Below are 23,376 nucleotides of genomic sequence, written 5' to 3'. Positions count from 1 at the left end.
TAGTGAACACGACGCGCTTAGATCTGACGCGTGTGATATGAATTGTCAGTCAACGAAAGCGCCACGTCATCGCCACCGTGCTTGTTTCCTTATCATTTCCTTTCACCCGCCAACGTCGTTTCAAGCACAGCAAATAATATCAGATTTTTTTTTTTTTCTGATTTAATCAATTAATCACCAAACTCAATTAAATAAAAACAAATTATTCTTATCTCTTCTTCGTCTTCGTCTTCGATTCTCCTGATTCATGTCGTTTAAATTTTTGACGATCTCAGAATCCCATTTTCCTTCGGGAATCTGACATTTTCTCGTATCCAAATCGGAGACGTGAGAATCGCTATGGATGAGACGTATTTTGATCTATTGAATTTCTTTAAGAATCCCTCTTTTACAGAGACATTTGTCGACATCTTACTATGTGCAGTTCCGATTTGGCTCGCCGTCATGATCGGGTTATTAATCGGATGGTCTTGGCGTCCAAGATGGACCGGTTTGATCTATTTAGGGTTTCGTTCTAAGCTTCGGTTTCTATGGACTGCACCTCCTGGATTTGGTGCTCGTAGGCTTTGGCTTGCTTTCACCGCTCTCTCTGCTTTCTCCGTTTGTCGCACCATCTGGTCAAGGAACGATACCAGAGCTAATAAATCGGCGACCGGTTCAGCTCCTGTGGAAGAGAGTGATGAATCAGGATTAGTCTCAAGGTTAGTTATTGAAAGATGTAGAAGTTTAGTTCTCTGTTTTAAAACGTAACGTTTATTTTTAATTTAGCTAGATAAGGTATATATTTTGGATTATCTTTTAGTATAGCAATCACATTGGCAAAAGAAATGATTTTTTTCTTTAATTGGTTAGAATTATCTGAGGATAATTTGGTTATATTCGCAGAGGTAGCGATAACATGAGGGTGACAGAGGATATTGTGACAGAGAATGATTTAGAGCATTTGCTTCAGCTGCTTGAAGTTGGAAATGCAGCTATGGAATGGCAATCTATGATGGATAAGACTACTCCAAATATGAGCTACCAGGCTTGGCGTCATGAGCCTGAGGTAGTCTGAATTTTATACTCTTGCTTTGTATTTGTTTTCTTATGGTACGCCTGAATGATGTAGCTCAAGGAACAAGTCGAGTCATTGAGTAGTAAGCCGAGAAATTTGAATGACATCTGACTTAGAGACCTGCTTTTAGATTATTGGTATTATGAGGGAGATATGTTTGTTTGGGATAGCTATGGACGGTCTATATTTAATGATCTATCAATTGAGGTTTCTAGTAGTATTCACTGTGTTTCCTTGTTTAGCTTTGGTTCCTTTTGGGCTTGATCTGATGCGTTGTTGCATTTACTCCTTTGTGTGACATTTTTATGGCATTTTACTTGAAACTGTTTTCTTGCTATATAGAACCGGGGAATTCTTAAATACTAGATGATAGAAACATTTGATCAAATTGTGTTTTTAGCCTGAAAGGTTGTATTGTGTATCAGACAGGTCCTGTTATTTATCGCAGTCGAACTGTGTTTGAGGATGCATCTCCAGATATTGTTAGGGATTTCTTCTGGGATGATGAATTTCGACCTAAATGGGATTTTATGCTTGCCAACTTCAAAACCTTGGAGGAGGACACTCAGACAGGAACAATGATTGTTCAGTGGAGAAAAAAGGTCTCTGGACTTTTGATACTTCGGTCATCTTAATAGATAACTCCCACATTAAAAACTGTTGTCATTACTAATTTCTTTTGCGTGCAGTTTCCATTTTTCTGCAGCGACCGAGAGTATATCATTGGCCGGAGAATATGGGAGTCTGGAAATAAGTATTACTGTGTGACAAAGGTAACGTCATACTACAATAACTTGTTTTTTCCCTTCCATGGATCAAAGTGTGTAGCATTTATCTGTAGGGGAAAGAACACCAAAGTTTAGTTTTGAGAATTCTAAATGCCTGGAAATAATTCCGGAAACAGGACATTGTCTCTTTAGTTTCCAGCTCTAATAAGTTTCATTGTCATCACTTTATCAGTTGAAAACTTTGGTCAAAAAAAAGAAAATCCAACATCTGTTTCGCCTAAACCTCACATTAAGTTTTTATGCTGAAACAAAGCTCAAAGCTCAGAACAAAGGCGCTTATCTTATGGATATATCAAAGAAGATAAGCGCCTTAGTTCTGAAGATAAGCGCCTTATCCGTAAAATGCATAACGTTATTCTTTGTTAGAGCTCTAAACAAAAGCTCAAAGCATAACTATACCTAACACCTGTTCAATATTATAGGGAGTTCCTTATCCAGCTCTACCAAAGCGTGATAAGCCAAGGCGTGTTGAGCTTTATTTCTCAAGTTGGGTTATCAGAGCAGGTAAGCCTTTTGATTTGCAAGTCTTTTCCTCTTCTTTAAAAGCTGGCATAGAATTTGATTTTAAATCAAATATAAAAAAAATGCAGTTGAATCCCGAAAAGGAGATGGGCTAACAGCTTGTGAAGTATCCTTAGTCCACTACGAAGACATGGGAATCCCAAAAGATGTAGCAAAGTTAGGTGTCCGTCATGGCATGTGGGGAGCTGTAAAGAAGCTAAACTCCGGTTTACGAGCATACCAATCCGCCCGAAAATCAGACTCATCTCTATCCCGGATTGCCCAAATGGCAAGAATCACTACAAAACTGAACATGGATTCTGCAGAATCATCTTCAAGAGATGAAGACAGAAGCAGAACAATGGACTATGCTAGGAGACAACGGGACCATTTGAGAATGGACTGGAAATGGGTTGTTGTAGGAGGTGTCGCATTGGCTTGTGGTCTTCACACTGGGATCATTGGTAAGGCTTTACTGGCTGGAGCTGGCCAGAGACTGGCTCGTAGGTGAAAAACCTTGTCGTATTCTTATTATATCTTCCCTTGACAGAAAAGAAGAACATATACATATAACAAAGGGAAATGTATTCTTCTTGCAACTCCTATGAGAAGGGCATGTGGTTTTGACGGTGAACCATGTAGAGTAGTAGTTTTAAACTATGGAGTCTTTTAAGTTCTTTGAGTCCTATCTCGTTACACAGGATAGTGAGATATGTATTTTATATACTAAATGAATCTACATAGCTTCTAAAAGCTTAAAATCTTTACATGTGATACACTTAGTATCTCTCATTGCATTGATCAACAAAGAACAAGATGTCAAAACTTATCCCCTGCATCAATTCACTGCACAGTGCACACCAGCCGTTCTTTATTACCACTTATGGTTGCACATGAAGTTCCTCGTTCTGCAGATCTACAAAGGTTGTTTCTGGTGTTGTGGAGGATGCAGAATCATCGCCAAACTCTGTGTCTGATTCGTCTGAATCCCAGAGTTCATCATCTGAACCAAATCCAACATCTGTTTCAGATAGTGAACCCTTGGCCTGAATCTCACCTTCTTCACCATCTTCTCCCTCGTCTTCGTATGTATCTAAATACATGTCATCTTCCTCTCCCTACGCCAACCAAAAGAGAACAAACGAATGTGAGAGACCTCAAACACAAAATTCATGATGGTTAAAATTCAAGAAAATAAAGAGAGAATATAAGGCAGAAACATCATACATCTGTTTCTTCAATCTCCTCATCAGAAGAATAAGCCATGTCAAGCTTGTCGTATAACGCTTCATCTCCCTTGTCTTTTACAAGTTCCACTTGTTCCTGACAGAGTGAATTCAGGGCCTCGGGTTAGCAAACATTGAAGAACAAGAGAATGCGTTCTTTGTTTGATCAGTAAATGATACAGATAAATGGAACCATACAATTTCAGCTCTCAGCTGCTCTGATCTCGTCTGTACCGCCTCAATGTGTTTAATAAGAGCCTGTTGAATGCAAAGTATCCAAATAAGAAAGCAAAATAAGTGTTATCCGTTGAGGTTTATAACTTGATAGACTCAGGTGTTGGTCATAAAATGTAGAAACCAATGATAAGTTTGCAGAATTTGAGATCAACAAACGTTGATGCATATTTTTTTTATCACGAACCTCGCGTTTCTGGAGCTCAAGAGAACGTGCCAAAGCTTTCCTCTTTGTCAAGAGGTTTTTAGGCCTCAACGTGGTAGGACGCTTATAGTCTTTTCCTCTATACACGATTACGGCATACCCTTTGGAAATTTTGTCAACAGAAACCAGGATACCTCCACTCTCGGCTTCAAGGGCCATTGCCACTTTCTTCGCACCCTCTAAACTTTTAGCCTTTACAAGAATCTTGATCAGCTCCCGATATTTCCAGTGCAAGTGCATGTTCTCTACAGTCCCATCAAACACCCCTCTTCGACCTGAAGCAATTAATTCAAGTTTCTCAGACGAGTCAAACATACTTAACTACATCAGCCTACACATTGGTAAAAAGATGTTTTACCAAGAAGTAAGAAAGCTTTCATCCTCAATCCGAGCTTTTGGAACATAAATCTCTCTTCCTCAGTTATGCCCTCAAGGTCTGTTCTCTGCTCTGCTGGCTTCAGAGATTCCTCCACCTTAGCTAAAGCCCGTTCAGCTTTCAGCAGCTTTTTCTCAGCCTAGAAAAGTTAAGTAATAACCCGCTTAATTTCAGGAGCAATCTCTTAACTCAATATGTGAAATATAATTTGACAGATAGGAAGTATAGGGTCAAGTCAGGAACTCACAAAAGCAAGTTTCCTTTCCAACTTCCTGACAAGTTTTGCAGATCTCATTCTCTCGACCTCTTGTTTCATTTCCTCCACATGATCATCGTTATCCAGACTTTTCCCCCACTTACCAGTTGCATCAAGAGTTTCTCCAAGAGTACCGGCAGAAACAAGGTTTTGATTAGCTTTAGTACTTGGGACAACCAGAGTCGATGGACGTGACTGTTTCTCTTCGTCTTGCAAAGTTCTTGCAAGGTTTTGATTAGCTTTTATACTTGGGACAACCAGAGCCGATGATGCTCTTAGACGTGCTTGCTCCTCTTCGTCTTGCAAAGTCCTTACAAGCCTCTCCTTCTCCATTAATGCTTCAGCTACTTCTGGTGACAAAAAACTCTTCCCTCTGTAGAAAACCAAGAAGTCCTTGTTCCTCGAGAGCAGCATACCTCCCGTCAATCTCTGCAGTCACTTACCAAGATCATGATATAAAACATTCAGCATTGAATATAGAAACCTTCTAATTCATTCAAATGATATCCACATTAAACAATCAAATGTTACTCGGATGTGGATCCTTATTACCTTGATGTCCTCAGCCATTCTCTCACTGGTAGTCAGTTGTACACCACGTTTAAGGGCAACCTTGGCAATCAAACTCTTTTGCCATAACTTAACCATGGCTGTTGCCAACCCTTGCAGCTGTCTACTTCGACCTGTACATCAAAAGAAAATCTCACTCTTCAAAGACCTTAGTAGGCTCTCCAAAAAGTCATAAAGGAAATCAAATACCTAAAGCAAAGTGTGGAGGAAGAACTGTGGCAATTCTTCTTAAAGAGGTTGCCTCCTTTGTTCCCAGAGTTGATCTCACTCCATAAGGAAGTACCCTAAAAGGGGGTTCGTAAACAGGAACTATCCCAGGAAGCAAATCAGCATCAACAGGTAACGGATAACCTCCCTGCCAGTCTGTGTACCGAGGACCAAGACCCTCTAACAGTTCATTTATTTCATCTTCATATTCTACTTCATGTGGAGATGTCCTGTCTTTATTTCCCACAACGGTTGGCTCCTTCTCTAGCTGAGGAAGGTGGACTAGTTGAACACTTTGATCCACTGTACTTGTATTCGTAGGTAAGGAAGACTGCAATGTCTCTGCTCTTCTGTATATTTGCTTGTTCATGTTCCCTGATCCATCTCTGTTATTGCCACCTTTGTAATTGTACAATGCGATGGAAGTTCCTGACCTCCAAATCACCAAACCACCAGTTTTTCTCTGCCACAGTGAAGATATAATTACTATTACACTTGACCATGAAAAAGAAAGGACACTAGAAACTTTCAATTCTTTGACTTATCATTTCAAAACTCCAAAGATTAAGCCTTTGTAAATATAAACACTGATTAGGGGTTCATAAGAAGTAAAACCTCTAATATCTCATGCATCCTTCTCATGTTTAGGGCACTTGCTCCTTCAATCTTAAGTCTCACAATCTCTGAGCTCTTCCACTTCTCCTGAATTGCATCTACCACAGCCTGAGTAACACCTGCACCCGTAACTCTCATCTTACTCTTTGTTCGAAACATCACATTCCTCAATCGATTCAGCTCAGATTCCGAAAGAGTCCTCTCCGCCAACGAGTATCTACTCTCCTTCTTCGCTGTCCACTCTCCATTTACTAACTCTTTCTTCTCCATAGAACTCACCTTCTCCCAAGGAAACTTAACTTCATTCCCTCCAAATACACCAAATGGTGATTCCTCCGAGAATCCACCTCTTCCTTCTTTAACATAGAATCTATCCTCCACCGCCCTTTCCTCAATCCTTCTCTCTTGTTCAACTTCCTTATCTTGAAACTGATCATCATCCACAAATCCATACTTTTTTAACTTCTCCACAATCTTCTCCATTGTACTCCCACCACCACCAACATCACTACTTCGACTACTGTTCTCACCACTCATAACTCCTAAATCCGAAAACCTCTCTTCTTTTCGACGATTCAACACTACCTTTGAAGGTCTAAATTGATTCTGCCTCTGGTTTCTATTCCAATTCTCATTCCTACTGCTACTACCACTACCTTCACACGATAATCGCTTAACCTTTTTTATAAAAGAAAAACCGAATATATAGGACCTGAGTGAAATTGACGAACTTTTTCCATGTAACTTGCAGAAAGAGCTTCCCAACGAATCGGAAAACTTCGCCGAAGTAGTCGTCGGGCAAAAATGGCGACTTGAATTAATCGCCATTTCCGACACCAAATACTCTCAATTGGTTACTCACAGAAATACGATTCCGAGAAGATACAACGGAAAGTTCTGACCTTTGATTCCTTCAGCTACGATACGAAAGCTCTGAGACTGTGTTATCCATGGCGGGGAAAGAATAAGATGTTCGAGATGATTAGAGGGTTGTTTGGATACATGGTTTAATGTAACCAGTCCAAGAACAAACAAAGGACCACCACAAAGGGCGCATTTTAGAAAAATATAACTGTATATAGCTAAACTACGCCTAAACTGCTCATTTTATCAGAAATAAAGAGATTTCAGTAACATACGCCTTATGCCCGGATCCAACTTTTTTCGGTCAAAACCAGTTAGTTATGCTTATGCAGAGAAGGGAAGAGTAGAAAAGAGAACTCTTTTGCGTGTGCCTCTCTTTTACCGTACGATTCTTCGGGCTCTATGAGATTTCGAAGTTTCTTCTCAAGGTTAGATTTTTCGTTTGCTACTAAAATTTGCGAAAATTCTCCTTCTTGTGTTGAAGATTTCGTTTGATTTCACCTTTTATCCTTCTCGGTAGTGAAATTGGAACTTGTAAACACTTTGATAATGAATTGATGTCTAATTTTTGGTGATAAAGGGTATGGAGTTTGCATTTTACGATGTTGGGTTTCACTGTAAATGAAGTTCTTTCCAAAAACATATGCAGAGACTTCTTTTGAGTTTTTGGAGATCAGACAGCTACATATGTTTCTGTAGCTAGTTAGTGTCGGAATCATAGATCAATGCCTATTTCTCTTGAAGGTACTTGTGGTTTTCTTGGAAAGGGAAAAAGTAATCATCTTGTATCTTTGTAAGATCACTTAAGAGTGTGTGATCTTCTCAGAAATTATTGGCTTCTAGTCTTGTTGCGGCAGTTTCAGTGCTTTTTTTTTTGTTTTGTTTAATGAAAATTAGTAGTTTCAATTTTGAGTACTTTGTTCTTAATTTTGTCTCTTGATTGATTCCTATTCTCTGATGTAGAATTGAGTGAGCTGATCAGTAACTAAGTTCTTCTTATATGCAGGTACCATATAAGGTTAAATGCTATTAGTTCAAGTGTTTTTTTAAACGTTATGTTTTTTTTTTCTCTATGCCTGTGTTTTTTACTGCTTTATATAATCTTTATTGAGGCTTGATGGTTATCATTTAGATTTTAGGACTTATTTTGGGTTGCGGTTTTTACGATTCATCCTTGAACTTAGAATCTTTTGTGCTTTTTTCAGGTGACAGATAAACCAGATGTTTTCAGAAGTAGAAATGGCTCGGGATGTGGCTATATGTGCCAATCACTTGAATGGCCAAGCGCCGCACCATCAGATTCTAGGCAGACTACTCAAAGATCTAATACACGAGAAAGCATGCAGGGAACACGGATTCTATCTCGGTATCACTGCTCTGAAAAGCATCGGTAACAACAAGAACAACAATGACGAGAACAAAGACAATCACCAAGCACATCTCCTCACATTCCCAGTGTCCTTCACATGCCGCACTTTCTTGCCTGCTAGAGGAGATATCTTGCAAGGTACTGTTAAAAAAGTGTTGTGGAACGGAGCTTTTATCAGGTCAGGACCACTCAGATACGCATACCTTTCGTTCTTGAAAATGCCGGATTACCATTATGTCCACTCACCATTGTTGGAGGACGAGAAGCCGTATTTTCAGAAAGACGATCTCTCAAAGATTGCTGTTGGAGTTGTTGTGCGGTTTGGGGTGTTGGCTGTGCGGTTTAAGGAGAAGCCACACAAGAGAAGAAACGACTATTATGTTCTTGCGACTTTGGAACGCAACGATTCATTTGGTCCCATCTCTCTTACAGGGTCGGATGAGCCATACATGTAATTTGCTGTAACCCAACCATTACGTCATAGTTGAAGTCTTTAGATACTTTTTTCGTGTTTAGTACTATCATATAGGTGAAAGATGGTATTTACTTACCAAATCTAATGCTTCTGCAATACTGCAAAGAGGCTTTGATAGAGAGACTTGTAGTTCTTGGCAGTGATTTTTGCTTCAAACCTTATCATTAAGCGAAACCAAAACAGAGTTCAGTTCAATCAATTTTCCATGAAAGTATATGGAAACTTGTCGAAGTCAAACCGGATCGACAAGAAATATCTCTAATCAAAGTTAACAGTCTATCAAAAGACGAGTTTCAGCAGTCTCTGGATGCTCTTGAGTGCTCTCGTAATCGCCATCAAACAAACTCTCAAAATCTATGTATTGATCAAGATCCAGCTCTTGATCATCCAGGTATCTTGTAGGTTTGTCTGTACTTTCAGAAATCTCCAAGAATTGATCATCGAATACAATCATCTACGTTTCTGTTTTGAGACAATCATCAAGAATGCCAAAAGTTTCCGAACTAGACTTGAGATTTAGGGTTTCGTGTGAAACAAGATTCTCTATCTTGATGTCGTTGTTCTTCACGTCGTCTTGATGATCTCTTTGATAATTATTCCCTGAATCCAAAGTCAGTTCCTTCAGATCTCTCAAGATCTTAGACATCGAGCCAATCGCTTCCCTCAACTCCTCCAAATTCTCCGATTTGGCAAGACTCTCATCTTCCCACCAAAACCCTAACCCTAGATTCTCTTCACGAACAAGATTCTTCTGATCCTTGAGGAAAGCGGCAACAACACCATCAACAGAGGAGTGGCCAAAGGAGTAGAAAGAGACGTTGGAGTTGGAAGAACAAGGAGTCGTCAAGATCGCAATTTGTGCATCGAGTGAACAAAGCTCAGAGGCTCTACTTCATCGGTTTCTTCAGCTTCACTTCACGTATCACTTCTTGTACTACTTCACGACTGGTACATGAACGCTTCAAACAGTTGTATATTTGTAGCTTATAAAAATCGGTCTTCATAACATCAACATAGTCATCTTTCTCCTCTTTTATTTCCGTCAAATTGTGAATCTCGTATCGTCTTCACGAAACATGTGAGCATTAACAAAATCGAAGTCAACTTGAAAATGTTGTAGCAATTCATATATAGGAGGAGATATGTATATATAATATGTTTTAAAGCTTTTGGAATGATGAACAATTCATGAAAATTGTGGACATTATGGCTTGGAGAAGCCACATCAATCAAAGAAGATGAAACCAAATTTGTCTATTCAATCGGAGAAGATGATATAATATGGATCAATTAACACAAACGAAAAACAAATGCTTGAAATCCCTTTTGTTAATTAACTTTGTAATTGTTTAACAATTGGAAATTGAGAAGCTTAAAATCTCGTTTTTTCTTCTGAAACTTTCAAAATTGGAGATCACGACGACATCAATCCGAGAATTATGAGGAAATTGGAGATCACGACGACATCAATCCGAGACTTACGAGGAAATTGGAGATCACGACGATATCATCGAAATCACATCTCGTAAAATTGAAAATAGAATCGTCATGTTACGAAGGAGAAGTGCCTATCCGCGTAAACCCTTTATGAATGTGACATATCATAAAAGTTTACTTCTATGTTGTTTCCAAACAATTAGAGCATATTCATTGTCAAGAACCCTATTGGATATCTCAAATATACTATTTTATTAATTTAAACTATTTATTTAAAATTTAAATTATAAAAAAAGTTAAACCAATCATATGAAGGCAAATGTCAAATGAGTATCTAAAAGAGTTTTTCAAAAGTTCTCATTTGAGAAAGGTTTCTAAGTCTCTTCTATTTTATCATCATTTTTACTTTTTCAATGGGTGAGAGAACTCCATCAAGATACCATTGCTTAACACATAAAACTACATAAAAGAGAACAAAATGTGACCCTCTCCCTCATTCATCTTCACCAAGAAGGTAAAGAAATCCCTCACATTCATTTCCTCTCTACTTTAGGGAAAGAGCATTTTGTCAAAAGATTCTAGTTCTACTTGAGATACGAGCTCTACAAAATTAGATTGGATGCTTTAATTTGTCAGGTTTCTCAGTTAAGAAAAGGAACTTGTTGGAGTTGTTTTGAAATCTACTAGAAAATATGTTAAAGAAAATTCATTCTCAAACAATCCACAATCAAGAGTTGGATAGTGGAAAACAACCCTATTTAAACATGTGTGCATTATAGAAAAAGGAAAACCAATAAGCTGATATGTTGTGATAAACCAAAATACATATATAACCAGAACTCAAGTCTTTATCATAAAGGCAAACCGAAAAAACAGAACCGGTTATTATCAAGTCTTTCTCTTCTCTATCCAAATAACATCCACTTGTACCAATCTTATCGACAAATAATCGACCAATAACTACCCACGTGTCATCACGATACGATTATTATCCTCTCTGATCCAACGGACCCAAAACATCTATCTCTCTTTCTCCACCTATTGTCTCCTCGATCTAAAATGGCGGATTCGGACAACGATTCAGGAGGACACAAAGACGGTGGAAATGCTTCAACACGTGAGCAAGATAGGTTTCTACCGATTGCTAACGTTAGCAGGATCATGAAGAAAGCACTTCCGGCGAACGCAAAAATCTCCAAGGACGCTAAAGAAACGGTTCAAGAGTGTGTATCGGAATTCATAAGTTTCATCACCGGTGAAGCTTCTGACAAGTGTCAGAGAGAGAAGAGGAAGACAATCAACGGTGACGATCTTCTTTGGGCGATGACTACGCTAGGGTTTGAGGATTACGTGGAGCCTCTAAAGGTTTATCTGCAAAAGTATAGGGAGGTGGAAGGAGAGAAGACTACTACGGCCGGGAGACTAGGCGATAAGGAAGGTGGAGGAGGAGGTGGTGGAGCTGGAAGTGGAAGCGGAGGAGCTCCGATGTACGGTGGTGGCATGGTGACTACGATGGGGCATCAATTTTCCCATCATTTTTCTTAATTTGTTAATTGTAATATGATATAAGCCAATTTTCATTTTTATTAATTAATGATATATATGTTTAACTTTTAGTATACTTTTGACAGAATTTTTTTTTTTTAATTGAAGTAGGTTCAACCCACTAACAAAATAAATATTAAATTTATGATTCCTAAGGTTAGGGTGTTACTCGTGAATGATTAAAGTAACAAAATTAACTAGGAAATCGAAGTTTATGGTGGAATTAGAAGGGAAAATCAAATGAGAGTGACACATTTTTTTAGAGTAAAAGTTTCCTAAAAATTTGTAGTGGGAAATCTCTTTAAGTTAATATTTAAGAAAGTCGGTCTAAACGGTGTTTAGGTGTTAAGCGGACTTTCACAATAATGATGATTATATTTTTTCTAGTATTTTCATAGCAAAAAAAAACCAATTAATTTACTGTTTTTTTTTTTTTGACATCTTTGGATCGACAAGGCCCGATCCATAGTCAATCCCTACTACGCGGGGTAACGTAATTTAGTGGAGTCGAACTCCGGTGGAGAAGACGGAGTCAAGTGGACTTAACCACTTGACTAAAGGCACATCCCCAACTTTTTACTGTTTAAAACCGAATCAGAAGAAAAGGTTAATTTTATTTAATATATCTTTTGTGTTTGTTTTTAACTTATAAACCCTAACATTTTCTCATCTCTATCTTTCATTACCGTTATGTTAGATCAACTTTACAAAGATAATACCCAAAGGCCAAAGTCATCCAAATAGAAAGAGATACATATATTAATGACTACATAAAACGATATAAGCAAAGAAGTAAACTAAAACAAAAGTAAATTAACACAATGTTTTCATGTGGTCGTTAAAAGCAGATGCATTATATTGTTATTATTTTTGTAATCGATATCAAAGTGATACAATCTTTAGCTATCATGGTTAATATGGGATCTTGTATTTTTCGTCTTCCTAATCGACATCAAACTGTTGCAATTTTTGGCTAATCGACCTAATGAAAATTCCAACATTTTAGACGTATATTAAACTTCATTGCTTCCCTCGATAAGCCTAATGATCTCACAAACCATTAATACTACAATGATTGGATCTTGGATTGGAAGATGATTCGCCTAATCAATAAGACATCATTCGTAAAGTTTCAGTGTAATCCTAAATGATCTTCCGGCGATAGATAAATGCAGCATTTTTCTCCTTGTGAGATGTAGCATTGCAATTCAATAAAAAAAATTATGTGATAGAAAACACTTATAAACGGCTTATTGAAAACTTCCTAAAAACGAATTAGTTAGAAGCCGTAATTTATTAGTTATTTTGTTTCTAAATCATATTATTTCATTAATTTTATGTCATATTATATATCATATATCATATATCATTTAATTCTACAATTATCTAAATCTCTTTAAATCATTTACAAATGGACTAGAAATATTTTTTCCTCTAAACTCTATTAATTGAGTAATATTTTCTCCAATCCTACTTTATATCTTACTCTAAAATAGAGTAAATGATAGGATTTTTTTTTTACACGAACTCTATTTTAGAGTAAGATATAGAATGACACATTGGAGAAAAAATAGAGATTTATACATTGGAGATAGTCTAAGTAGATCACGCCTAACTATATATATATATATATATATATATATATATATATTTATCTTCATTGTTGCTATAAACCTATAGTAACCCATGGGTTAAAATATGTTAACCATTTGGCACATTCATTTTTTCTTAAATAAACATTTCTTTGTTTTTAATTCATCATTATCATCATGTCATAATTATCACCATGGTATCATCATCAATTCATCATCAACTTGATATTATCAACACACTATCATCATCATCATCATCATCATCATCATCAAATTATCATCATGAGATATCAGCTCTCATTATAAGATTTCAATATTTGGGGTTTGATAATCTAAAAAAATAAGAGAATAAAAAAGAGTTTTTGGTTAGTGTTATTTCGGGATTTCGGCTTGTGCTATCATTACAAATATACTAGGATATACTATATATGTCACACTTTAATGTATATTTAAAAAATTTAAAGACATAGTTAATAACATTGTACGACTTAAAGAAAGCGTTTTGGACATATATCATCATCAGAGTCATCATGCTAATAAGAATCATTGAAAAACAATTTTTACTTTGATGTAGGCAGGCCGGCCCTGAATCCAGTAAAATGAAGCATGGGTTTAGGGCCTCCAAAAAAAATTCAGACTTTATATATATAAAATAGGTCCCCAAATTTATATCATATTGCAAAAAAAAGCCTACAATTCTATAAAATTTTAAAATTTATCTATATGTTTAAGAAACTTTTTGAAATTCCAAAAATTTGCTTGGGTTCCTAAAATTTTAGGGTCGGCCTTGAATACATGAAACATGATATATGTAATTGAGGGCATATCTAAAACTTAACCATCATTTTCCTTCACAGTGTTGTGATGCGACAAATTCATGTTTTGAGTTCAGGTTTTTAAAAGCTTGGTTTTTCCATTAGTCCATGTGATGCGACAAATATTCGAAGAAATTTTTTTTACAAGCAATACTAAAATATCAAAAATAAATTTATACTAAAGAATAAAAAGAAGAGTCAATTTGTGCAGAAGTATTATTGGGCATCAAATTAAGAAAAAAACATTAGGGCTGCATGTCTTAGACAACAAAAAAATAAACGTTGAAATGGGTATTCAATTGGTAAGTATTTACGAGAAAATCAGCTATTTTTTACGTCATGTGCGTGAGGGAGAAGTATTTGGCTTTACGAAACCGAAAAAACAATCTGACATAACTTAAATGCTCAACAGTTGAACTAAAAGTTATTTGGGACAGACATGGCAAAGTGACTGTCATTTAGTGTAGACAGCTTTAATTTGAGGTTTTGCCAAATTTGAATTGACCTCCATATAGTATTTACAACAATTTTTGGACCTTCACATATAGATCTATAAAGAGTATATGGAGATTTAAGGAGATGGACGATACACTCATGCATTCATTTTGAGAAAACATGTCCCAATTAATTAAGAAATTAGTAGTTATCTATAAATTTAGCTACATATCCATACACTTTCATAAAGTTATATATCGATCTATATAGTGCTAAATAGATATTTATGCAATTAGGTTTGTGGTTTAAAATCCGATTTGGACATTCACAAATAATCATAGATCCACCATATTCCTGGATGCCTAAGAAATAACTACATGCAAGCATAAAAGTATACATCTATGATTATTTGTGAATGTCCAAATCGGATCTAACAAATTAGGTATTAAACACGTAAAAGTCAGATAACAAGGACACGCATCATAACCTCGAAAATAACATAAAGCATTTATTGCAATTGTCCAGCGTAATTGTGTTGATGATGTCTCCAATTTCATCAGCGCGTGGGGTTAAATTCGGGATAAATGTGGGCTAATTATTATTAATATCTTAGACTATTTGGCATAATACTTAAAATTTTATTAGTCCAAAAAGGGTTGTCTTTCACCCAATTATCTCTAAATAGAATCAACCAGGTAAAATCAGGAAAAAAACGAATTATCAACATATACCATGAAAAATAAGCAAATCGATTTTTTTTGTCAAGCAAATTGTAGAATCTCAAAATAAGAAAGATCATACGATGCAGAATTAAAGACACAATTACATTGATACATTGAAAATAAAGACAAAAGCTTGACAATTTATCTGATGGGGAGCTCCAACGATCTGGATAGCTTGCAACTAAATGAATAATACTAGTCTCCATGATGGACTCCACATAGAAGACTAACTTCAAAAGATTAAAGATCAACAAATAAATCACTCCAAGCAAAAGAAGAAAATGGGGGAAATTTATTTTCCAAAAAAGAGTTGTCCAAAGCAACGCAATAGGAGAAGATTTACCTTTTTCGAATTGTGAAGGACCATGCTCTGTGTTTTGTTCATGTCAACATTGAAAACTCTGTAATAGACCGAAGTTGGGGAAGAGTTGTGCCGCTGTGGGACATGCTGTTACTCTCACGCCAAACTTCGTAAACACATACATTCCATGCCTGAAGCAGTGCAATGGAGATGGCCTTACTTGTAAAAGTTGTTGATAATCAGTGGATGATGGAAACCAACTCAATAGGTAAGGTTGTAGGCAACAGTTTTGCCACAATTCTAGTCTAGATTTTAGCTGAGAAGGAACAAATAAAGTGCAAGTAGTTCACAGATTCCCCCTCAACACCATATTAAGGCAATTTTGTTCAACATCGTATCCCCAACAAACTTTTTATCAATAGTAGGGTTGCGGTTAAAAACAAAGAGTCAAACAGTAAAAGCATATTTAGGGATTCTCGCCTTATGCCATACCAAAACCGACCAAAAAAACTAAGGGTTTAGTCAGGGCCGGCCCAAAGATTCATGATGCCTAAAGCCCAACAAATTTTGATGTCCATTTACAACAACTAAAAATAAAAAAAAATAAAAATTTACAGTTGCCAGGGATCGAACCCTCAACAATCTATCCTTAAGTGACCTAAATACCACTAGACTACAAGACACTTTTGTAATTTTGATGCCCTTTAAAATACATATAGAATTTGATGCCTAAAGCATCTGCTTGCTGGGCTTTAGGTCTGGGCCGGCCCTGGGTTTAGTTATCCTGATGTTATTCCAATCATTTCGGGAAGAGAATTATTTTTGAATCATTATTTCAATCATCTAAATTGTCATGTCATTATAGGAGTAACTAGAATTATTCAATTCATTAATGGGAAATTAATACAAATTTTTTTTTGTGTGTGTGTCAAATAACAAACTTTCTTAAGATATTTTTTTAAAAAAAAATAGAGAGATTTTCCAAAAGGAAAGAAGAATTGTATATATACTTTTCTTTTAACAAAAAAAAAAAGTATGCTTCATAGTGCTCGGGGTACATTAGCATAATGGGGATGGACTGAATTTGAAATACCCATGAACATGCACATGCTCCTGTTCCCTACGCCTCTCATGGGTCCTGAATTTAATGATTTAATCCCACATAATTAGGAAAGAAAAAAGAAAACTTAAAACCATGAAAATTGGTTTTGTAGGTTTTATAATGGTTTGTTGGTTTTTGATTTTTTTTTGTTTTTGATTTTTTGTGTAGATTTTAGTTTTTTTCAAATATTGAATGGTAACTTGTTACTTTGGGTTTCATATACATATTAGAAAAAAAAAACATTTTTGATGAATTGGTAAACAAAATATTGATTCCTAAAAATAACATTATAAATACTAATTTTAATTAAAAAAATTATATTATTTATTAGCCTTTAACTAGTAAATAATTTTGTAGACCCTTCTTATAAATAAAATAAATTAAAATTTTAATTTTAAGTGTTGGATATAATTTAATTTTGGTGAAATGTTAAATTCACTTGATCAACCAAAAAGTAGAGCAATTTACAAACTGATAAATTATTGGAAATCATTTCAGTCAAAAATATACCAACATATTTCTTATTTTTCTTAAGAAATTGTTATGTGAAATGTTTTTAGATACATAAAACATAGTTACAAATTTAAAATATATAGATATTAATCTGTAAAGAAAATATACGAGAAAATAACGACGAAAAAAACCATAAAGTAGTTATCATTAGAAAAGTGGAGATAAATTACTTTAACGTAAATTTACCTATCATAAATTATATATAGTGTTAGCATTTAGCATTTCAAATAGCAAAAAAAGAACTCTATAGAATTACTATCACTATTACATATTAAAAATTGATTTCGACTAATTAAGAGATGAAAACAAAAACACAGACTAATTTCAACAAAAACACAGACATATTTTAAGTTTGGATCTTCTGGTCAAATACAAATTTATGATTTGTTTTCGAAGACAATTCTATTTTCCTATATACTTCCAATATTAAAAATTACAAACACATATGATCATAACAATACCAAAAAAAACAAAAAAATCAATGTTGTCCTCGTCTTTTTTGTTTGTTCATGATCTGTTCTTGAACTTCTCCATCGCTCTTGGAGCTGAAACCAATTGGGTGAAACAAAAAGCAAGAACATTATTGGAAAATAAAAAGAGCCACTTAAAGAAATGAACAAAAAAGAAAACGTACCAAGTCCAATTGCTTCGGATCCTTTCATTATGCGCATACGTTTGCATGACTCGACAAACATCCTGAAATCGAGATTTGGGTTGGTGACTATAAATTTAGAAATCTATTGAAAGTGAAAAGAATATGTGCCAGCTACAAATGAGCTAACATATTGAAGAGTAAATATTTATATAAACATCTTCTGTGAGTTCTGTCCCATGCCAACCAAAAGATGGCTGTGCGTATTTATAACACAATTTCGATTATCATTTGGGTATTTTCTTATAAGTAATATCAATAATAATGATTTTCTCAAGCTAGAGAATATAGTTTTTTTAGTTAGAGAACAGTTTTGGTCATATTAATTAGTGAAAGCAAGAAGAATGAGAAAACTCACGGCCAGGGGACATCACCAACGAGCATCCAGTCACCATCTTTGTCCTCGTAGCTTGGAACATACTCAGAACTGTTCAACAGATCCATCACTTTACTCTCGTTCATGAAATCTATCATCCCTTGTGCTCCATAACTCCCTATAATCAAACAAATCTCAAAACTTAGCATATTATTCTAATGTCATATAAAGAGAGCATGAACATGATGCCACAAAAAAAAAAAAAAAAAAGAGTATGGCTTCAATAGTTTATATGTTAAGGTTTTACGTTTACATGCATGTGAAGTTACAAAAAAAAAATTCAGTAATTCTCTTTCAATAATACACTTTTTTATTTTAAAAATTTACAAAATGTAAACGCAAAAACCAATAATATTCTGTTTGGAAATTTCTCTTAAAAAACCTTTTTTTTGTGTATACAATGTTTAAGAAAATTGTAAAATTATATGAGAAACAAATAAGAAAAAAAAAAATCGACGTCTATATCTGAAAATGCTTACCCATGGTAAAGGAGCTGAACATTTTGGCCAAGGCATCAGAGAGATCCTTGTAGCTTTTGTACATCTTGAGGTCAACCTTCCGAAGATAAGGAGCTCCATCCATGGAAACCTTCACAAAGGCGACGGTGCCTCCACCACTACTCATTGCCTCCTCCGCTTCGCCGCTCTTCTGATTAGCCATAACATTTTTCCGGTAGTTCCTCACCGGTGGCCAACCCACCACTTGTGCTCTACATACAATATAACAACGCTCACTCAATAACGTTATTACTTATGCATCCATAAATCTTTCATATATATATATATTAAGAACTTTTATATCAACTATTAGTCTTTTTTTCCCAGAAAAAAAAGTCTCCTCTTGCGGAATTGTGTAAATAGAACTTACTTAGCAGGAGGCTTAGAAGGGTCTTTAAGGAAGGTCTTCTCCTTGGGAGCTCCATTAACGTTGAGATCCACAGGTCCTTGTTTGTTAGATTGAAGATTGAGTTTGAGACCAACAGTCTCAGAGAAGCCTCTCTTGTTACCTACGCCCGACTTGGACGGACATTCAACGGTTTCAGCGCCTCCAGGGAGGCCAAGACAAAGCTCCGTCTCCTTAAGGTTCATCTCTTCTTGCTTTGTCTATTTTTTTGTTAAATCAAAATATGTTTTCTCTCTCTCTCGATAACTCTTGCATAAATAGAAACAGGGGTGAAGTTTGACAAGAGGGGAACAAGAACGAGGTAAGGAGAGAAGAGTTGATAATATAAGGGAAGACGAGAGAGACTATGGTAAAGAAAAATGGTTTAAATCCGTGAATAGTCTGACTTTTCTATAAGCAATTCTTTAACTATTAAAAAAATACACTGGTTTGTGTATCTGCTGTGCATGGAATCCCTACATTTTCTTGCAATGTGGGTTCACAAGACGTGGCCTTCTGCTAAACGTTGGCAGGTTGTTTTAGTATAGGTTATGAATAATCTTTTAACATTTTTTTAGGTTTTGAAAATATGAATATACGTTTGCCAAAAAAAAAAAAAAAAAAAACTATGAAATTTGTGTTCACAATATTGATGAAATTTTTACTTTTTAATATAAAATTTGGAAATTATGAACTTTTGACCTTGACAAAAAATAAAATTATGAACTTTTGACCCATAATTTTTTACGGTATCCGGAGTTAGATACGAATAATAACACATTTAAGACGTAAATCAATATTTTCAACTGAAATTGAATTAATGAATCAATCTTAAGACGACTAAACCACCATCCACTTAGTATTTTTACGTTTTAATTCTTCTGAAAACCATTTATGTTTTTGTGTTAAGCAATTTTGTATCATATTAGTTATATGCGGATACTAATGTATTTTTGTTTCACCAATAATTGAAGTGTTGTCTGAAACCAAAAAAAAAAAAAATGATTCTAATTAATTAGATGCACATACTAAAAATTTAACTAAACAATAAAAACTCATTAGTGATGACAAAAAAAAAATAAAAAAATAAAAAATAAAAAGTCATTAGTCTTCTTTTTTTTGTTTTTTTTGCTGAAAAAATTCATTAGTCTAATACAACAACTGAATTGATGTAATTTTGTTTTTTCGCCAACTATTGATTTAGATAGTTTCGTCAAGTTATCAGGCATGATATACTACATTTTTTATTTTATAACAGTGATTAGTAATATCAAGTAAGATATAAATGAGGGAAATCTAAGTAAATAATTAGATATATATATATATATTTATATACGTAATCATATCAATCTAAAATGGATTAAGATTCCGAGTAATAAAAAAATGAAATTCTACAAACATGTGTACATCTTGCAACATGTCTACCAATTTGTTAGACGTTGCCTCCATTGGTCTACTGTTCACGTATCACATCATCACATGTATACAGCAAGTGATGTTGGACGGTAAAAATTCCATGAATCGTATTTGGTCAACATTATTATATGATTAATCATTTAATTCTATTTCCTAAACTTTCGAAGTTTGTATATATTTTACTTCAATTTGCACCATCGATCTTCTCTCAACATTTCCCTGAATTTCCGTGAAATGATGGGGGGCAGTTTTCAGAAAATATGCTTGTTCAGTTGTCGATTAAATCATTATTAAAGTAGTAATTAATTTAAAATAAGCTTGTTTTCCGAACCTTCCAATCATGTGGTTCAAGTATAACCAAACCACACATGAACGTATAATTTGTGATTTGTCCGACGGAAAGTGCGGGTTTGTGACTTTATATTTATTTGCATGCTATATATTACATTTTCTTAGTTTATGCTATTATAATCACATTTCATATCATTGATTTTAGTTGACCATTATATTGGACACCAAAAAGAATAAGAATATAATGAGCCGTTCAAAACTTAAAAATATTAAAAGTGCACATGGATTTTACTTGCGACCTCTTTGTAAGCTATACATTACCACCCATTGTTTTGTGGTTAGGGGATGATTATTAATCCTTTGGAAATCTTTGGAAATAAGAATGACTATTATTTCTTAGATACAATATAATACTCCAAGATACCTAATCCTTTGAATATAACACTATAATGGATACTTTTTTTTTGGTAAAAGGTGAAGTATTTATACCATTTTTTTGGTTTGTGATTTTTTTTTTGGTAAAGGTGAAGTATTTATACAAAGAAGAAAGGAAAACAAAAAAACTACGCACTAAAGAATTACGAATATAAGAGAAAACACGACAAATAAATACGTTAGCGAAACCACAATCTTTAGACAAGAAGAAGAAACACCGATTCCGCACCGTGAAGCTCGGACATTTGCGAAATTGCCGCAGCTCGAATCTGATAAGAACTCTGTAATTTGCGAACTCTATAATGGATACTTTGCTATAAATATCCAGCAAAAGTTGATATTCAAATCTGATGAGATTATTAAAAGTTACATTAGTAATTAAGTATTAGTAAATCAAAATCATGTGAATTTAATTAATATTATCGATATATACAGTCATTTATTTTTGTTTTTATTAGTATTCAAATAATTATTAATAAAAATATTTAGTTGATTATATATCGTTAATTCTGATCATTTACAAATAATCATTTATCTTTTTATGTCAATAACATCACTTATTTGTGTTTGGATCCACTTACGATACATTAACAACATTAGCACAAACCATTAGAAAAAAACAAAACATGCACCACATTCATGATGGACTATTTTAGCATTAACTTCCGAGAGCCCAACGAATAATTCTATTTGCACTACGTTAGAGATTTCTGGTTAACTTATCTCTACTTATCTACGTAATTTGCAGTTTCTAAGAGCATAGAAAAATAAAATAATTTTTTTCCCAATACTGGCTTTAAAAAAGAAAACCAAGAAGTAGTTTACTTACTTTTAGATCGATGCACTTTCGAACAAAGACACATTGCTTCTTTTTTATTCCTTTTTTTACTTTCTTGATAGCAAGAACAATCTAATAACGCAAAACTGGAGGGATGTGATGACATTACTTGCTAGCAAAGAGTTGGACAAGGTGAAAAGGTTTCTTGTTGGTTATGCTTTCCAGAACACGATTCACTCCATTTGGGGTGAAAGAAATAACCGACGACATGGAGAACAACCTGCAACGACGGAGAAGCTGGTACGAATAATTGATAAGAATGTTCGTAATCGGATGAGTACGCTTACAAGAGGAGGGAATGTTGCTCTCGTTGGAGGACTCCAAACATGGTTTGCAACAAGACAAGATTAATTAGACTCTTGTTAGAAGTTTTTTCATATCTAAAGTTTGCATGAAAATGTAGAAACGTTTATTTTTTTTTTGAATATAATTTAACATTAAATTCCAAAAAAAAAAAAAAAGGACAATCTAATAACCAAAACAATACTAATTTTTGAAATCTTTGAAAGATCGGATTTTATCAACATTTAATGCATGGAATATGACTGAAAAACACTAACAGTGGATATTCATTGATGGATAACTCGATCTCCGACCTATATCCACAAGAAAACACATCTTCCCTAGTCAAAGTACTATTCAATTGAATCCGGTGAAGATAGTGAGACAGGTCACATCCAATTGGGGAAGCAATAAACATACCAAACCCCCAAAGGCTATGTTTTTGCCTTGTCACCATCCCTCACTCCCTCAATAACCCCATTGTTTCTATCACTCCCACCATTCAAATTCTCAATTTTCTCTCTTTTTATTATTATTCTCTTTTTAGATTTTCAAAAACGTTTCTAAACCAATATAATAGTATTCATAAGAGGAAGATACTTTTTCCTCTCTTGGAGCATCTTTCATACACATCATCTTATTAGGGCATATGCAAGAGTATAACATTGAAGATTGTTCTTAGGGGAAAAAAATATTAAAATATTATAAGAGCATTAAATAAGAACTTTTGTAAAGTAAGTGATTATTGGTAGAACATGTTTAGAACATAGGAAATAATAATTTAATAATCAAAAACTTTAAATGTTTTTTTAAAATTAGAAAAAAAAATTGAAATTGAAAACATTACAAAACTAAACACTTGTATTTTTTAGAGTTGTAATTTTTATAATGGTATATAATGTACATTTTAGACCGGTTTATTTGTGTGATTGGGTTGAAAAAAAAAAGCCCAACACTTAAAAATGCTACCCACTCAGAGACGGACACGTCACCCGGAGA

The 23,376-nt window shown here is 34.6% G+C and overlaps 5 protein-coding genes across 11 annotated transcripts; 3 read left to right on the top strand and 2 right to left on the bottom strand.

The window, feature by feature from the left end:
* Positions 1–127: 127 nt before the first annotated feature.
* On the top strand, positions 128–3,120 carry LOC9304351. The gene is made up of 6 exons (XM_002870263.2): positions 128–701; positions 886–1,048; positions 1,483–1,659; positions 1,747–1,830; positions 2,268–2,349; positions 2,436–3,120. Exons 1-6 carry the CDS (start codon positions 340–342, stop codon positions 2,855–2,857), a joined length of 1,290 nt encoding a protein of 429 aa, XP_002870309.1. The 5' UTR covers positions 128–339; the 3' UTR covers positions 2,858–3,120.
* On the bottom strand, positions 2,991–7,020 carry LOC9306380 (CRM-domain containing factor CFM3B, chloroplastic). The gene is made up of 9 exons (XM_021016503.1): positions 6,036–7,020; positions 5,403–5,883; positions 5,196–5,326; positions 4,635–5,072; positions 4,370–4,526; positions 3,994–4,286; positions 3,771–3,830; positions 3,574–3,669; positions 2,991–3,464 (listed from the first exon to the last, which is right to left on the bottom strand). Exons 1-9 carry the CDS (start codon positions 6,861–6,863, stop codon positions 3,228–3,230), a joined length of 2,721 nt encoding a protein of 906 aa, XP_020872162.1. The 5' UTR covers positions 6,864–7,020; the 3' UTR covers positions 2,991–3,227.
* Positions 7,021–7,199: 179 nt separating this feature from the next.
* On the top strand, positions 7,200–8,938 carry LOC9306379 (DNA-directed RNA polymerase subunit 7-like protein). Of its 7 annotated transcripts, XM_021016507.1 has the most exons (4): positions 7,219–7,327; positions 7,480–7,643; positions 7,863–7,905; positions 8,105–8,938. In XM_021016507.1, exon 4 carries the CDS (start codon positions 8,121–8,123, stop codon positions 8,721–8,723), a length of 603 nt encoding a protein of 200 aa, XP_020872166.1. In that variant the 5' UTR covers positions 7,219–7,327; positions 7,480–7,643; positions 7,863–7,905; positions 8,105–8,120; the 3' UTR covers positions 8,724–8,938. The 7 variants fall into 7 exon arrangements, with proteins under 7 accessions (XP_002870308.2, XP_020872166.1, XP_020872164.1 ...); XM_021016505.1 differs by lacking the exon at positions 7,863–7,905; XM_021016510.1 differs by lacking the exons at positions 7,480–7,643; positions 7,863–7,905 and adding an exon at positions 7,906–7,917 and having other exon boundaries at positions 7,225–7,327.
* Positions 8,939–10,998: 2,060 nt separating this feature from the next.
* Positions 10,999–11,801, top strand: LOC9304350 (nuclear transcription factor Y subunit B-3). The gene has a single exon (XM_002870261.2). It carries the CDS (start codon positions 11,240–11,242, stop codon positions 11,723–11,725), a length of 486 nt encoding a protein of 161 aa, XP_002870307.1. The 5' UTR covers positions 10,999–11,239; the 3' UTR covers positions 11,726–11,801.
* Positions 11,802–17,588: 5,787 nt separating this feature from the next.
* On the bottom strand, positions 17,589–19,651 carry LOC9306378 (auxin-responsive protein IAA14). Its single transcript, XM_021019653.1, has 5 exons — positions 19,101–19,651; positions 18,713–18,942; positions 18,216–18,351; positions 17,840–17,901; positions 17,589–17,750 (listed from the first exon to the last, which is right to left on the bottom strand). The coding sequence occupies exons 1-5, from the start codon at positions 19,319–19,321 to the stop codon at positions 17,713–17,715; spliced, it is 687 nt and encodes a 228-aa protein (XP_020875312.1). The 5' UTR covers positions 19,322–19,651; the 3' UTR covers positions 17,589–17,712.
* Positions 19,652–23,376: the final 3,725 nt, after the last annotated feature.

This window comes from Arabidopsis lyrata (genome assembly GCF_000004255.2).
Source record: "Arabidopsis lyrata subsp. lyrata unplaced genomic scaffold ARALYscaffold_7, whole genome shotgun sequence".
Lineage (NCBI taxonomy): Eukaryota > Viridiplantae > Streptophyta > Magnoliopsida > Brassicales > Brassicaceae > Arabidopsis > Arabidopsis lyrata.
This window is presented reverse-complemented; position numbering and strand designations above follow the sequence as displayed.

Bases quoted from the DNA above. Each gene is read 5' to 3' on its own strand.
- LOC9304351 (XM_002870263.2), top strand. From the start codon at position 340: ATGGATGAGACGTATTTTGATCTATTGAATTTCTTTAAGAATCCCTCT. The intron at 1,660-1,746 runs GTCTCTGGACTT...TTTTGCGTGCAG, and splicing joins TTGTTCAGTGGAGAAAAAAG to TTTCCATTTTTCTGCAGCGA. The intron at 1,831-2,267 runs GTAACGTCATAC...TCAATATTATAG, and splicing joins AGTATTACTGTGTGACAAAG to GGAGTTCCTTATCCAGCTCT.
- LOC9306380 (XM_021016503.1), bottom strand. From the start codon at position 6,863: ATGGCGATTAATTCAAGTCGCCATTTTTGCCCGACGACTACTTCGGCG. The intron at 5,073-5,195 runs GTAATAAGGATC...AAGTGACTGCAG, and splicing joins GAATGGCTGAGGACATCAAG to AGATTGACGGGAGGTATGCT. The intron at 3,831-3,993 runs GTTCGTGATAAA...TGCATTCAACAG, and splicing joins TTGAGCTCCAGAAACGCGAG to GCTCTTATTAAACACATTGA.
- LOC9306379 (XM_002870262.2), top strand. From the start codon at position 8,121: ATGTTTTCAGAAGTAGAAATGGCTCGGGATGTGGCTATATGTGCCAAT.
- LOC9304350 (XM_002870261.2), top strand. From the start codon at position 11,240: ATGGCGGATTCGGACAACGATTCAGGAGGACACAAAGACGGTGGAAAT.
- LOC9306378 (XM_021019653.1), bottom strand. From the start codon at position 19,321: ATGAACCTTAAGGAGACGGAGCTTTGTCTTGGCCTCCCTGGAGGCGCT. The intron at 18,943-19,100 runs GTAAGTTCTATT...TATTGTATGTAG, and splicing joins CCTTCTAAGCCTCCTGCTAA to AGCACAAGTGGTGGGTTGGC. The intron at 18,352-18,712 runs GTAAGCATTTTC...GTTTGATTATAG, and splicing joins GTTCAGCTCCTTTACCATGG to GGAGTTATGGAGCACAAGGG.